The sequence below is a fragment of the Phascolarctos cinereus genome, unplaced genomic scaffold (assembly GCF_003287225.1).
Source record: "Phascolarctos cinereus isolate Bilbo 61053 unplaced genomic scaffold, phaCin_HiC Scaffold_2;HRSCAF=192, whole genome shotgun sequence".
In the NCBI taxonomy this organism is placed as follows: Eukaryota; Metazoa; Chordata; class Mammalia; order Diprotodontia; family Phascolarctidae; genus Phascolarctos; species Phascolarctos cinereus.
This window is the reverse complement of record NW_027555625.1, coordinates 183,811,268-183,828,189: the sequence shown is the minus strand read 5'-3', so window position 1 is coordinate 183,828,189 and position 16,922 is coordinate 183,811,268. Positions and strand designations below refer to the sequence as shown.

At 36.3% G+C, this 16,922-nt stretch overlaps 1 protein-coding gene across 4 annotated transcripts in view; it reads left to right on the top strand.

Annotated features, from left to right (window-relative positions):
- ARHGEF10 (Rho guanine nucleotide exchange factor 10) overlaps positions 1–16,922 on the top strand; it is a 213,484-nt gene that overhangs the window by 184,494 nt on the left and 12,068 nt on the right. For all 4 annotated transcript variants that reach the window (XM_078149742.1, XM_020973007.2, XM_020973005.2 and 1 more), the window contains one exon: positions 7,609–7,783. In XM_078149742.1, coding sequence (XP_078005868.1) covers positions 7,609–7,783 — 175 coding nt within the window. The remainder of the gene's footprint in view (positions 1–7,608; positions 7,784–16,922) is intronic.

The window sequence follows — 16,922 nt, the reverse complement described above, 5'->3', positions numbered from 1 at the left end:
CTAAAATATAGACGGTTTACATAATATCATGTAAAAAAGTAACATTTCTGATAAATAGAAATAATGGGAGGGGTATTTTGGTGATTTTAAGGTGGTGATGGGGTTTAAAAATTATTCTTCCTTAAAATTTTGGCTGCTATCTGATTAATTAAAAAAACCAACAACAACAAATTAGCTTCAGTTTCCTGGAAATTCCAGGTGAAAACTTCCCCCCAAATTAGCTGAATAATTGCTTCTATTCCTATGGTTTCACATTGTGAATCCAGACATGGGATGTTCACTTTAAAGGCTGCTAGTAGTTAATATAGCTCATGCCAGAAGAGTCTGATAATTCTGTTCAAGTTGCTTATTTGTTGCTGCAAGATATACATTTTTCATTCTGAAATTGGTTACTGCAAGACTTTTCAATTTAAACTTACTACCCCCTTTCTCTTTTCTGAGCCTGCCTAGAATAGTGCTACCAGTATCTCCAAAGTAAAGTGAATAAAAGGAATGTTTTCTCTCTCTCCCTTCCTCCCTTCCTTCCTTCTTTCCTTCCTTCCTTCCTTCCTTCCTTCCTTCCTTCCTTCCTTCCTTCCTTCCTTCCTTCCTTCCTTCCTTCCTTCTTTTCTTCCTTCCTTTCTTTTTTCTTCCTTCCTTCAAAAAATTGTAGAATGAAGTATTAAAAGATGAGAGTTGATATGTGTTAAGTTGTATCATTTCTAATTGGTCATGTCCTTAAGATGTAGTTTTTTCTTTTCTTTTTTTTTTTTTGTGGGGGGGTCATTATGGAATACTCGTGCAATTTCTGTGAAGTACTTTACTACCAACATCATTATCACCACTACCCTCTAACTTTCTGGGAATCCTGCCAGACCATGGTTGCCTCTGCCTGGGAAGTTCTGTATGGGGTCTTCCCTTTTGGTTCCAATTCTTAACTGCCTAGTTCCTTCACAGGATCACAGATTTAGAGCTGGAAGAGGCCTTTGAGGCAATCTAGTCCAACTCCCTCATTTTACAGATGAGAAAATAAAGATTAAGTGACTTATCCAAAGTCACACAAGTAGCGTGTTGCAAATGAGATTTGAACCCAGGACTCAAGAATCAGTGCTCTTTCCATAGTACTATGTCTTTTTCTTCCTCTGTCTTTCTCCTGTTTGTCTTGCTTATCCTATCTCCTCTCCTCCCTCAGTTGTCTGATTCCAGGAATGTTTATTCAAAGTGAATTTCTCTAGCTATCATAGTGAACCCAGTGTACTTTGTTATATTTACAATACTTTTTATACTTTTTCAATTTTACTTTGGTGGTTTTTTGTTTTTGTATTTTTTGTGGGTGGGCAGGGAACTCAGACTTGTGATTTCATCAGTTTTTGAAACTCCCTAGAGATCAGTAACTCCTCTGTAAATTTCGTCTTAAAGAATTGCCTGAAGGCACTTAGAGATTAAATGAATGACTTCCCCTAGATCATACAGCTAGTATTTGTGAGAGATAGGACTTAAACCCATATCTTCCTGTCTTGAAGGCTAGCCCTTTATCCAGTATAACACAGTGTTTAAAATTTAACACTATGTTTTCAATATAGCACTGTTTTAACAACATGGTTAACAAACAATAATTTAAAAATACCATGACTGTTGAACTTTTAAATAAGAAATTTTACATGTATTTTAATAATTAATTGCTGTGACCCAAAGTTATAAAAGGAAAAACAAAAGTGTTAAAAATGTATTTATTCCGTGTGTGTGTGTGTGTGTGTGTGTGTGTGTGTGTGTGAATTTCAACTTTAGCAGCAGAATTTTTCCCACATACCTTTTTTTATTTGGTCTGGGGAATGTGTAGAGAGATTATACCAATTAGTAAAATGCAGTTGAGAGAATAACTATTCGACTGTGAGGTTACTTTCCAGCTTGATGAATTCTGTAGGAAAATTCATGGTGATTGTTAAATGACCTGAAAGGAAAGCTCCTGAAATATATTAGAGGAAGGGAAAGAAGAAGGAAGATAGACCAAGAGAGAGTTCTAATAACTAAGATTGTTAGCATTGCCAAGTAATTGTCTTAAAATAGTAAATTTCACCAAAAAATATCTTTTAGAATCTAGAGCTAGAAGGGACTCAAAAGTGTACGACTTCAGCATTTTATTTTTTCTTAAAATTATTTCCAAGTAACAAGCATTTATTTTGTCTCCCCAACAACTTCTCCCATTGGTGGGAAAAACCTTATAATAAACACATACTCAAGCAAAATAAATCCCCACAGTGGCCATGTCCAGAAATACATCTCATTGGCATTATGAGTTCATCACCCCTTTGTTAGGAGCACTATTCATTATTAGTCCTCTGAATTTGTGATTGGTCATTGCATTGATTTGAGTTCTTAAGCCTTGCAAAGAGAAATTTGAGAAGACTTGTATGAACTGATTCCGACTGAAGTAAGAAGAACCAGGACAACAATTAATTCAATGAATTGATACATCATAAAGGCAAATAACTTTAAAAGATTTAAGAACTCTGATCAGCATATTTTGACTAATCTCAGTTCCAAAGGGCTGATGAAGAAGTATGCTTCCCACTTCTTGAGAGAGGAGTGAAGATTGAGATATATACTTTTTTGACATGTGCAAATTGGAAATTAATTTTGCTTAACCATACATGTTTGTTTAAAAGGATTTTTTAAAATTCAGTTGGACTGGGTGGAAGGAGAAGGGGAGAAAATAGGTTTTTAATTAAAAATTTAAATTCTTTCAAAGTTGTTTGGCTTTACAACATTATTGTTATTAGTTTGTTACCTGGTTCTGTTCACTCCAATCTGCATCAGTTCACATAAGTATCCCCAGGTTTCTCTTCATCACTTGTGTTATTTCTTATGGCACAATAGCATTCCATTCCATTCATTTATCGTAATTTGTTCAGTTGTTCCCAAATTAATGGACATTCCCTTAATTCAGTATTTTGCCACTATAAAGAGAGCTACTATCATATTTTTGTATGAATGGATCTTTCCCCCCTTTTTAATCTCTTTGGTGCATAGATCTAGTAAAGATATCCCTAGGTTAATGAATATGCACAGTTTAGTAAATTTGGGAGTATAGTTCCACATTGTTTTCCAGAATGGCTGGTCTAGTTCACAGTTCCACCAACCATAGTTCTTCCAGCATTTATTATTTTCCTTTTCTGTCCATTTGGTCAGTCTGATGGGGGTGAGATACAACCTCAGGGCTGCTTTAATTTGTATTTCTTTAATTGTTAGTGATTTGGAGCATTTTTTTCCTGTGCATATTAATAACAGGATTTTTTCCTTAGAAAAGTACTACTTATATCCTTTAACTATTTATCACTTGAGGAACAACCCCTATGTTTTGCACATGAGAAAAATGAGGCCCAGAAAGGGGAAATTATTTGCCAAAGGTAACAAAAAATTAGTTTTATAGTTAGGACTTGATCTCAGTTTTTCCTACCTTTGGGAGTCACCTTTGAATATACTTGTCTTCAGTTATCAAGGTGGAATTTAATTTAATTTTTCAAAAATATGTTTTTCTTTTAATTTTTGTGCATAATGAGTCATTTAGTAGTAGGCACAAACCATTCTATAAATAAGACCCAAGTCTGCAATTCAGGGATTCCTTATGATCATTCATTCATTTTCATTGACTAAGCATATGAAATTTGCATTTTGGTTTCTAGTTTCTTCAGGAAAATTATGCAAATATGATAAAGTTTACATAATTGAAAACTTAAAGATTTTAAAGTTTAAAAATCCATGATGGTTAAGCACCATCATGGGTTTTTATGAGTTTATGATTATTTTCATTTATATGAGAAAATAATTGGATTCTGGAAGATCTGGGTTCAAATCCTTCCTCTAACATTTAACTGTGTGAGCATGTACAAGGCATATAACTTCTGTAAACTACAGCTTCCTGAACTGAAAAGTGAGGATAATAACTTCTAGAACCTACCTCAAAAGACTGCTGTCAGGCTTAAATGAGATAAAATATGTAAAGTACTTTGAAAACTTTTACGTGGTTATATAAAAGTTATGAATAATACTATTGTGATTAATTCTGTTCAAGTCAACCAATATGTTTTTATGTCCTACTGTTTGCAAAGGGAGGCCCTTTACAAAGATCAAAATTAAACAACCTCTATCCTCAAGGAGCTTGCATTTTACTTGATGTGGATTCCTCTTGAGATACAGGATGGGGCAGGGAGCAGACCACATATATGGAAATAAGTATAAAGTTTTGCAGTTTTATTGTTTGGGGGAGGAGATGGGAGATGAAGAAATACTGGGACACTGCTTTAAAGGAAGCTAGATATTCTATGAGACAGAGATGAGGAGGGATTATATTCCATGGAAACCATCTCTATATAGAAATGAAATAATTCAATTTTTTTTTGCTTTGAGTTTTATAATTCAGTTGATAGAATGGTTGAGTGTATTCAGTTGAATGACTGGACTCAAAGTTGGTGTCAACCTGGAAGGAGGTATCTCATGGTGTGTTCCTCAAATCTGTGTTTGACCTTGTGTTAATTAACCTTTTTATCAATGATTTATACATTTGTGGGACACAAAAACCTGGGAAGGAGATCTAACAGTGGATGAAAGAGAAACCAAAAAGATTCTAGCAGTCAAATCATTCATTAGCATTAATAAATACTAGTTGACTGGCTGATGACAGGGTATAATGAAGAGCCAAATCAGATGAAATTTAGTAACAATAATGTAAAGTCCTACACTTGGGCTTCAAGAATCAATATTAAAAGTAGAGATGAAGGAAACATGACAAGATAGCATTTCACATAGGAAAAAAAACCCACTGGATTTGGAGTTAGAGGACCTAGGTTCCCTCGCCTAGCACTCAAAGCCATCCAGATGGTCTTGTTTCTTCAAACCTTATTTCTACTGCTATCCTTCAAGGAACCTTCAGTTCAGACAAATTGATCTACTCACTGCTTCCTGATTACACATTCCCACCTCCCATGCCTTTGTCTATGCTATTTCCTATGCCTGAAATAAAATTCCTATCTTCTACTTGCCTAGATTCTGCTGTTCCTTGAAGACCCAGCTTAAATTTCTCTCTCTCTCTCTCTCTCTCTCTCTCTGTGTCTCTCTGTCTCTCTCTCTCTGTCTCTCTCTCTCTGTCTCTCTCTCTCGGTGCCTCCATGTCAGAGAGGCAGTTTGATAGAGAAGAAAGTATAGAGTATTTGGAGTCCAAGAACCTGTGTTCTTTGTGTACCTTTGTGACCTTGGTTAAGGCACTTAATCTCTAGACTCAGATGAATTCTTTCAACTCTAAAATGAAGGAATTAGATTTGATGACCTATGAGATTTCTTCCAGCTCAAAAATCTATGTACCTATGAACCTTTCCCAGTTGCTCCAGCACTTGGAGAGAGCTTCCAGTTCCCATACAGTTTTTTGGAACTCTCCAAGTATTAAGGTAAAGAAGAAGCTAAGGTAGCAATCTAAGTGATGTTCTCAGCTCTTCCCATGTTATTCTTTTTATTTATATTGAACTTGCAATCTACTAACACCTCCAGATCTTTTCTATATAGCATCATACATATAAAAGGAAGCTTAGAGGTCAACTAATTCAAACCCTTCATATTATAGATATGGAAATTGAGGCCCAAAACCTAAGTGAATTTGTCCCAGATTAAAAAAAAATTGTAAGTGCAGAGTCAGAATTCAAACACACACCCTCAGATACCAAATCTCTTCCCTGTTCCATTATACCATGCTCTCTCTGGGTCATGATGGGGGAAGTATCTAAGCTAAATCTTAAAGGAAGAATGGAATTTAGCCATGTAGAGAACAGACACTTTTATTTTAGGCATGGAAAATAGCATGGACAAAGGTATAGAGGTAGGAATGTGTGTTCAGGAAGCAATGAATAGACAAATTTAGGTGAAATGAAAGGTTCCTGTAGGCAAGTGGTGGATAGAGAAACACAATCTTTTTAGTAAGGCTTTGAATGCCAAGCCAAGGAATTTGGGCTTTATCTTGTAATTCTTTGAAGGTTTTTTTGTAGGGGGAAGATGGAATAAAGGGTTCAGAATCTGATATGTATAAATTTTAAAGTACGAGTGTTCTAATTTCTGGTTAAAGTAAAATGGGCTAGGACTGACTCTCTTAGACAATCATGGGTGACAGTTGGATTGAAGTCCAGGATTTTAGAATTAGACAACTTGAAGTTTGAGTCCCAGCTGTTATTAGCTCCCTCTAAACTTTTAAATAATTCAGTTAAACTCTCTTAGCTTCAGTATCCTTGCCTATATACCAGGAATAATTCCTGTTCTACTTACCTTGCTGATAGATTCAGAAGATAATTATAAAATGTTTCATAAACATAGAATGCTATATATGTGAGCTGTACTATTTTTTTTAACAGTTGTATGACTTCTTTTCTCACTCTCTGTGCTGCCTCTTATTCCCTCCCCCCTTCCTTGCCTGGTGCTAGCCCATAGACCAGCCCAGATTATGGCCTCAGCTATCAGCTTCCTTTGGAATTTGGAATTTAGACCTTTTCCCTTTCTCTGTCTCCTGGGATTCAGGATGATTTCTGTGAACTGTGAGAGCTCCATGGGATAAACTTTTGAAGCAAATAAGAATGCTGCTATGGTTGTAAAGCAATTTTTTAAATTTTACCAAGTGCTTTCAACTTTTGGAAATAAAAAAATAATAATAGCAGTAGTTTGATTATATTGAACTTTCAGTAATCTAATTTTCCAACAGACACAGAACTGTCTTTAGTGATAAAATCCTGACGACATCCATCCCCCCTTAGTCAGTAAACTTCAGTGGCTTCCTGTTATTTCCAAGATCAAATATAAAATTCTCTGTATTATAAGCCCTTCGTAATCTGTCCCCTTCCTAACCTTATGGTCTTCTTACACTTTACTCCCCTCCACATTCTACAATCCAGTGACACTGGCCTCCTTCCTGTTCCTTATTCTTCATCTCCTGACCCCATGCATTTTCACTGGCTTGACCCTCTATGTCTGAAATTCTTTCCCTGCTCATCTCTACCGCCTGGTTTCACTGGCTTCCTACAGGTCCCATCAAGAATTCTACCATACCTCTAAGATTATCCCAAATTTACTCTGTATATATATCTTGTGTCTGCATAGTTGTTTTACATGTTCGTCGCCTTATCAAAATGTAAGACTTGAGAGCAATCCCAAGCTTAATAAATGTTTGTTGGCTGACTGTCTGATAGCTTTAATTGTTGCATTGTTTTACCTTCATTCTCAAAGAGGACCGTAACATCAGGAAGGTGATGCCATTACATGCGCATGAACTGGATTTAAGTAAGGGAGGGCCAGTGGCAACAAATAGAGCAGGATGACTGGAAATGGCCCTTGGATGGAGAGTTTTAATTATTCATTAGATCACTGAAGGTGCCTGCCGAATACCCTAGAGATGTAATTACATACTTTGAATTGCATAGTAATAAATCATACTTCCTAAAGCCCTATGGATATGTATTTTCAAGGGACTAACTTCTTAGGAGAAAAATATAAAATAAAGAATCTACAGGAAACTTCTGGTTCTATAAGTGCCATATGGCAAGGCTGTATGAGCATTAATTTTTTTTTCATTTATCTTCTTGTCATTCATTTTATCAGAACCACCTAGAGGCCCATCAAGAAGAGGGAATGGTGATCTCTCACATGGCAGTTGCTGGAGTTGGCATCTGGATTGCCTTCACATCTGGATCTACTCTCCGTCTTTTTCACACAGAGACACTAAAACATCTCCAGGACATTAACATAGCTACCCCTATTCATCATATGTTGTCAGGTAACTAGTTTGCTTTTTCATTTGTTTTTAAGTGTGATCATGTAGGGGTGAGGGCTTATATGTGTTTCCTCCCAGTAATCTGAACATCAAACTTCATTCTGTTTGGTAGAATCTCTTCAGCTGCTTCTTGAAAGACTACAAATTTTCCTCATACTACTTGGAGAATTCTGCTTCAATAAATTAAACAAGAATTTGTGAAACCATTATGTGTTCAGAATGTCCACTGTTCTGGGGCTTGAGTGAAATTTTAACTGAGACATCATCCTTGCCCTTTTGGAGCCCACAGTCTAGTAGAGGGCATGAGACATCACCACAAATGACTATCACATAATATTGCATAACAAGTGAGTTAGGGAGTCATCAACAAAGTGCTATTTGGGATTGAAGGGGGGGGGTCATTATCACAGTCAGTTAGAGGATAAGTGAAGGCTTATGGGAGGATGTAGCATTTGAGATGGGGTTTAAAAAGTGGAAAGGAATTCATCAGGCAAAGGAGAAAGATATATGATACATAGGGAAAAGTATTAGCAGGGGCTATTAGGAAATGGGAGGGTTAAGACTAGAATGTACAGGTATGAGATTTCGTAGATAGAGGGAGCTATATTGGTGAGGAACTTTCTCAGTGATTCAAAGCAGCCTCTTCTCTTCAACTTCACTACCTTCTTTTTAACTTATAACCTTAGGGAATTGCCTAGGAATACTGAAAAGAGAAGTAAATTTCTTGCCCAAGGGCACATTAGCAGTGTGTGTGTGTGTGTGTGTGTGTGTGTGTGTGTGTGTGTGTGTCTCAAAGGTGGGATTTGACCTCAGATTTCCCTAATTTAGAGACTAGCTCTAATTCTACTGTGCCTCACTGCTATTCAGGGCTTATAGAGGGGAATAGTGTGAGATAAAACTTGAAAGCTTGAATGTTTCCACAATATGAAGGTGGCAGTAAATGTCAGGTAAAGGCATTTGAATCTTACTTGGTAAACACTAGGGAGCCATTGAATTGACATGACCAGATCAATGCATATAAATTATTTTTATCTAGTATAAAGTATGGATTGTTTGAGGAGATGGTAGAGTGGAAGCAAGAAGACTTGATGGGAAGCTATTATAATCTAGTTGGGTGGTGATGAAAGTTTCAGTTAAATGACAAAAGTTAGAAGCCAGACTGTAGAAAGTTAAGAAAGTGGGAGGAAAGGATGTGGTAAAATGAACAGCTTAGCCACAAAGGGAGGAAATATGTAAAACAGTAGCTAAAGAGAAAGGACAGACATCAGATGATGGTTTTTTGAGGGTGGGGAAGACATGGGCCTGTTTGTGGGCAGTAGAGTAGAAGTCCATAGACAGACAAAGGTTGAAGTTCAGAGGAGGCAGTCTGCTGGAGAATCAGGATGAAATGGGTTCGCTTCTGCATATAGAGAGATTGGCCTTGGCAAGAAGAACATCATCATGTTTACAAGGAGTAAAAGTGTGGGAGGGTATCTAAGTGATATGGTAGGAGGCAAAGAGAAAAAGTGAGAGGTCTTAGTGAATGGCATCAATTTTTTCAGTGAAATATGAGGCAAGATTCTCAGCTGAGGGAGTAGGGCAGGGGAAGGTGAGTTATGGGAGATTGGAAGAGGAATGAAAAGTTTTTGAAAAACCACTGAGGTGAGTGAGATAGTGAGTTGATTAGGGAGGTATAAAAGGATTGCCTTGCTGCAGTGAGGGCCCAATTGAGATTATGTGACATAAATTTGTAGTAGACCTAGTTTGCACAGTTTTCTGATTTTCTTCAGCTTGACTGAGCAGTGTGTCAGCAGGAACAAAGGCAGCAATTGGTGGGAATCATCTAAAGCTGAGGCTTGACAGGTCATGTTTAGCCACAGGGTAAGGGGGAAAGGGAGCAAGAGAAGAGGACAATAGAGAGTAGAAGTGGTTCAAGAATTCTGGAACAATTCTTTTTCTCTGTATAACAGTCTGTCAGGGCTCATCAATCTCTCAATAAGGAAAAAGTCTTTTGTACATGGATGTTTTACAATCTGATTACTGAATTTTTTTGTTTATTTTTGTATAGCTTCAAATGAAATGTGAGTTTCCTCAGTAAAAATGGCTTTCCCCTTAATATTTTGTATTCTGCTTTTTGTATTGTCTCGACCATGGCAAGATTTCTTTTTCTTCTTAGCAATACTTAGCAGAGTTTTTATTTGTTTGTTTTACACTACACTATAGAGAAATTGGATGACAGCTCCAGCTTCCAGGTCTTTCTGAAAACTTTCGCTTATTCTGTGGGGATTAATTAGATTAATTAGGCTATTTTGAAGCAATATTTTGTCAGTTATTGTTGTTTTCCATCTTTTACTTTCCTTATGTACTGATGAGCACATGAATGATCCTTGAAATGCCTTATTTCCCCATAACAACCAGTCACTGCAATGCCTTTAACAGTCATTGAAGATCTACAATTTTGCATGATTCCTTCGAATAATATGTATTCTTAAAAAAACACAGAACTAAAAATAAAGAAGGTAATGAAATGTGTGTATGGCATGAAATTGATCATTTACTTGACAGAGAACTAAATAAGGTGAAGTTGGGTTAATCCAGTTTCATTTAATCAGAGTTAGACATGCTGAATTAACCAAGTGTTAGTAGATGCTGTTACAAAACAAAACCATATCAAAATCATTACTTATACCAAGTAATCCTACACCACCATATTGAATGCCTGATGCAGAATTTGAACCTAGGTCCAGAATCTAAAACAAGTGCTCTTTGTGATACCCTTTTGGTAAGCAAATATGTTAAATACATTTCAATTCCTATAGCTTCTTGGCACCAAACTAGTTCCCCTAGGGTGTTCTTACTTTTCAAGGAGCTTACATTCTAGTTTTTAAAAAGCAGGGAAGCTCACAGGCAATACAATCAAAATCTATGTAAGACACTAAAGAGACAATTTAATTGGGAGCAAAAGGACTGATTCTAGTAAATATAAAAATATCCACCCATAAGGGAATTCATTGTAATAGACTTTATTGGCAACCTAGTCAAGGATGAGGGTGGAGAGGACTATTCCTGGGTGGTAGGAGACCTTCACCATTGTTTTATTAAATATGCTTGCAAAACTGCCACAAATTCTCTGCCCCTTGGATTTCCCATCTGTAGAATGGATAATACTTTTCATTTGTGTATTTCATGAGGATTTGTGGTGATGAAATGAGATAATTATGTAAGCATTTTCTGAAAGGAGCCAAAGGAGTTCTTTAGTTGACTGTTAAGAGTATTATTTGAGGGGCGCTAGAGATTTATGGAAAGACTGTTAATCAATACAGATGTTAATCATAGAAAAAGTGGAAAAGTTATTTGAGAACTGAACTCCATTTTTCCTGATGTTTAAATTAATTTTCCCACCGCATATTGACTTTAATGCTGTATCATTTATACAACATGTTATTTCTTGTTGGAGAAAAAAAATTTACTTTTCTCTGGCTTTATTTAAAATACATTTCTGTACTTTCTTTGAGAGAAATAGATGTTGTTATTGTACAAAGTAGTAAGTAAGGTATTTACTTCTAGCAATAGCTATCCTTGGGCAAAGGAGTCTAATGTTACTTCACAATAGTACATTCATGCCTTGTTACACACATCAAATTATTCTCCACATTACTTCTTTTAAGGTCAAAGTGCTATAACTTACATAAGGATTAAGAGGGAGAATTTTGTTAGACAAGACCTCAAGATACTATATTTTAAGACTGAGATATATTTCAATTATTCTGGGGGAAAATATCCTGCGTGTTTCCATGAGTCTGTAAGATAATAACTAAAAAAGGTTATGAGTCAAGAAAGTAGGAGGTTGCTATAATGAAAATGATGAGATGCAATAAGCTTAAAATACAAAAGCTGAAAATCCTTTATTAAGCTGTAAGTAGTATCTGTGGGTAGGTAACTATAGAAAAAAAGGAGAAAAGGAAGTTTAAAAATTTTAATTAACTTATTTGGGTGTTTTATTGGAACTTTGAGTAGTGAACTTAAGTATTTGATAGGTGGAATTGTGATTTGGTGGATGCTAGAAAGGTCCAAAAATATCTCCTAACTTATCTAACCCTCATATCAGAAATGCTTCTGGAATAATTTTTTTGAGCATAAAGATTCTCTAAGAGGAAGCATGGCATGATGGACAGAGGGTCTGCTTTAGCCTCACTCAACCTCAGACAACCTAGGTTCATGTGCTGCTTCTGACACATATGGACTGTATGACCATGGACAAGTCAGTTTACCTCTTAATACCCAGGCAATCCTAAGACTATAAGAAGTGGAACAGTTCTTAGAACTCCTCAAGCAGACTATGTCACAAATTCAGAGAAAAAAAAAGTTTTTCTAGAAGTCCTCTGCAGAAATGCAAATTCCTTGAAGAGATGATGCTTTGAGATCACTTCTTTTAGTGACATCTTAATGAGGATTAGATTATCATATTGTCTTTGGTTGAGATAGCTAAACTGAAGTAGACCTGAAACAAAAATACTTTGATAGGGTAGGGGAATAAGGAGAAGGGTTCTAGAAGCCTGGATCATGAGATGCTTCCTAGGCAGGAAGGTGGGTCTTAGTATAGTGACATAGTGGGAAGTTCTGAGTACCCAAGCCATTACACAAAGGCCCCAAGGCACTTGGGAGGGGGAACCATTAAAAGGAGAAATGGAATGGTGCCAAGCACAAGCTTTGTCTGTTTCACAGATTTGCTGAGGGCCGATTCTGTTATGAAACATGTTTTGTTGACTTTGAGGTTGGCTATAGGGTCTTTGCAGGAGTTAATCAGATATGACCTTTTTAGAATTCTTTAATGAATTCTCAGCCACTTTGGTGAAAAAGGAAAATAAAGCATTAAAATGACATGCAAATGATTTCTTCGTTTTAAACCCATAAACTTATTTACTGCTTCTTCACTGCTCTAAAAGTGTACTGACACTTTGCAATGGTCCTTGAAGTAAATGTTTTCGCTAAGCACACACGTTAGTGAAATGAATGTTTGCTATTGGGACCTCTGTTGTAGTTGTTGGGATAAAACCAAATTAAATTTTTGGTTTGCCAAAGCATGCATTTATTTTTCCAGTTCATGGAAATAATTTATTTTGCCTACATATCAAAAGGTCAGATTTTGAGGGGGCACAGGGAATGAGATGCCATTGCAATGACAAGCAGTCTTGCAAACCTAGCAAATGGGTGGAAGGGTTGCTGCAATCAAGCTTTTCAATAGCTCACTCCATTCCAGTTGGCACAGCAGTTGTGGAACAGGAGCCAGTGTTCTGGTTGACATCACTCTTGTCTTTCCCACCATGGTTGCCATGGTTTCCAGACTCCTAACAGTCTAGCAGCAGAAGTACTGCTGCAACTTTCCTAGTCAAGGCTTTGTACCACCCACAGGATTTTAATCAATCACTTTCCACTTCTGGTTAGAAAGAAAAGTGTGGCATTTCTGCAGGCAAGTGTGGGAGGATTTTTTTAAATTGTCATATACACTTTTGTATGTACATATCTTAAAAGCATACTTTCCATATTTTTAAATCAAAATTTAAAAATCTTGTCCTTAGCCAAACACCATTAGCCATCAATCATTTGCCAGTTTTCTTCATGTCCTAAAGTGGACACAGGTCATGAGAATGGTTCCTCTAATGATTGGACTCAATTGATAGGACCTTCCAGTTGTTATTTAGTCTAATTTGTTCATTTAAAAAGTATAATTATTGGTGTTTTTGTTTGACATCACATTCATTTCTGAATATAGCAATTCTGGTAATTCATCCACGAAGCTAAATGTTTTTGTTATTGTTATTTGGTCATTTTCAGTCATGTCCAATTCTTCATGACCCCATTTGGGTTTTCTTGGCAAAGATACTGGAGTGGTTTACCATTTCCTTTTCCATCTCATTTTACAGATGAGGAAATTGAGCCAAACAGAGATAAGGTACTTGCCCAGGATCATACAGCTAGTAAGTGTCTGAGGCCAAATTTGAAGTTAGGAAGACGAGTCTTCAGACCTGTCACCCTATCTGCTGGGTCTACCTAGCTGCCCCAAGCTAAATGTAACAAAGATTAAAAAGAGAGAGAAAACGTTTAGTAAAACTAATATATATTCATAGATAGATAGATAGATAGATAGATAGATAGACAGACAGATAGATAGATAAATAGATAGTCTGACAATATATGCAAAATTCCACCTGTAGTTCCCTACCCCTATAATGAAAAGATAGAAGTACATTTTTAGATTTTCTCAATTTCTCTCTGAGTCCAACCTAGGATATTCTAATTACACAGGGTTAGTTTGAGTTTTGTGTTATTTTTTCTTTACATTATTGTAATCATTGTATTTATTCATTTCCTGGTTTTACTTACTTCCCTGGACATCAGTTTCATATGGATTCCTCAATGTTTCTCTAAATCATTCATCTTCCTTGTTTCTTATCGTGCAAGAATGTTCCTTTATATTAATATACCATAATTTGTTTAGCCATTCCCTAGTCCATGAGCACATACTTTGTTCCAGTTCTTTGCTACTACCAAAGTGCTGTTTTGAATAATTTGGTGAAGATCAGACCTTTCTTTCTGTTTTTTGCCTCCTCCAGATATATGCTTAGGAGTGCCAGCCTAGGCTCAGAAATGTGTGGCAGCTTAGGCTCAGAAAGGTGTTTGAGATCACCTAAGCATTAAGTAGAAGAACCAAGATTTCTACTCACCCACTAGAGAGGTTTATGTCCCACAGGGTAAAAGTCATGATGCAATTTTTCAGAAGTCTTTGAGGAACAAACTTGGAAACTTTAATTGAATAAGTTATTTCTGTTTGTAATTTAGGGTTATAAACTAATCAAGGAAGCATTCATTATTTTCCCTGCCTTTTTACTATTTGTCTAGTATCCTTATCCTTTGTATTCCTATTTCCCAGGGATGGTCCTAATGAAGTGTAGCTTTTAAATAGGATCCTATTTCTAAAATACTGTATTGAGTATATATTTATGATCCATCTGTATCTGTAAGTGGGTCCGCCTTTGCTTAGGTTGGGAGATTGCATAGGTGTAACTTCCTTCCTCTCTTTTAGAATAATAACATGGGTTTCCTGAAAACCTACACAGAGTAGAGAGAGATTATAAATATAACATTTCCTATGTATCACACAAGTACAGCATTCATTACATAGGATTTCCACTGAGTTTTCTACCACAAAATATTCAAGATGATATGTTCCTGGAGAACATTTTAAAGTCTAACATTGGGCCATAGAATTGAAACAGAGATTGAAGGGTGAAGACTTTCTCACATCAAAAAAGGAAAAAAATTGAGTGTGAATGTTATTAAAACCCTGTTGTGACACTGGGCATGTCATGAGCAAGAACTAAGATTCAGATGATAAGGTTATTGTGTATATAGCCAGTGTTTATTGAGAGTATTTCCTGTGTTATAACGAGGTTCTCCTGTGCCTGAAAGATAGAATTTGTCATAATTTACTTAAAATAAAACTCATCCATCCATGTTACCCACAGTCCAGCAATTGTGATGTTACTAAATCTTACTTCCTCTGTAAGCACATTCTAATCCCAAGCAGTAAATTAAATATCTAAAAGTCACAAATGGCCAGGGCTGAAGAGTAAAACCCAACCCTGGCTTAGGAAATGTCAAGAAACTTTAATGGAATTCTATTTACCGTATCCTATAAGCTATTGTAAGTTATGTCTTGAAGCAGCTGTTTCCTGGTTTTCCATTTATCACAGGATTTCAAAGGACAGTCTTAAAGACCTTTACTTATTTAGTGGAAAACAGATATTGCTGAACATGATTTTTAGTCTTAAGATAATTGTACCTAGTTTTCACATATAAATGTTGCCCCAAATGTTGCTCCCAGAAATTGCATTTAAAATAATTGCCAATAATTTATCATTTTATTAGCCATTGATAACTTTTCTAAATACTATGTCCCTCATAATAACAAAACTTGAGAAGTGAAAAATCCACTAAATTAATTTATGAGACTAATTTTAATTAGCAAATATATATATTTGCATATGTATGTATGTATCTTTTCATGTCCCAAGTAAGATGGAACATAGGCTGACCTTCATGGGATTAGAGTCAGTTTATGTTTTGTCTCCATCGTGGTGGTAACTATAGGAAGTAAATGTTTAGATCCTCTTGTTCCCTGGTGTCATCTTGAATCCATTGTTAGGTTGGTCTGTCAGAGACTTGGTAAAAATAGAGACTAATTCAGCGTTTTTAGGATAGGGCTGTCTCCATCTCAATTTTGATTCATATTTTGTTTTGGGTGTAAGTTGGTGCGTTCTGTTTTTAGCACTACTTTATATATTTTAATTTACTTCATTCATTTAAAAGAAAAAGAGAGAAAAATTTTATATTCCAGGAAGGCAATAGGTAGATCCAAACCTCTGTTATTGCTGGTATACAAGCTTTTATAATAATTACCATGGCCATCATTGAGCACAGATCGACCCTTTTAGTCAGTGTAACCATCATCAAGTCTAGTCAACAAGCAGTTGTGAAGTATCTGATATGTGTGAGGTACTGTACTAAGCCCTGGGATACCAAGTAAGACAAAAAATAGTTCCTCTTTTCAAGGAGCTGACTAGGAGCAAACAGCTATGTGTAAATGAAATACATACTGGATACATTGTAAATAATCTGAAGGGGAAGGCATTAGCATTAAAGAGAACTGGGAAAGGTTTCTTACTGAAAGGGGAATTTTAGTTGAGACTTGAAGAAAACAAGGAAGCAGAGACAAGAAGTGAGAATTCCAGCCATGGGGAACAGCCAGTGAAAATGCTCAGAGTCCAAACATAGAGTGTCTTATACAAACAACAGCAAGGAGACCAGTGTCACTGGATTATGAATTAGTGAAGGAGAGTAAGATATAAAAAGACTGAAAAGGTAGAAAAGGGCCGGGTTATGAAGAGTTTTGATTTTATATTTCATTCTTGATGTGATAGCGAGGCACTGAAGTTTATTGAAGTGGGGGGGTAGGGAGAAATGGGGAAGACAGGTCATATGGTCATACTTGCCATTTAGGAAGATGAGACTTTTGTCACAGAAACCAACCAGCCAGCTACTGCAATAGCAGTCTAGGTGTGCGGTGATGCAGGCTCACGCTACGGTGGTGGCAATGTTGGAT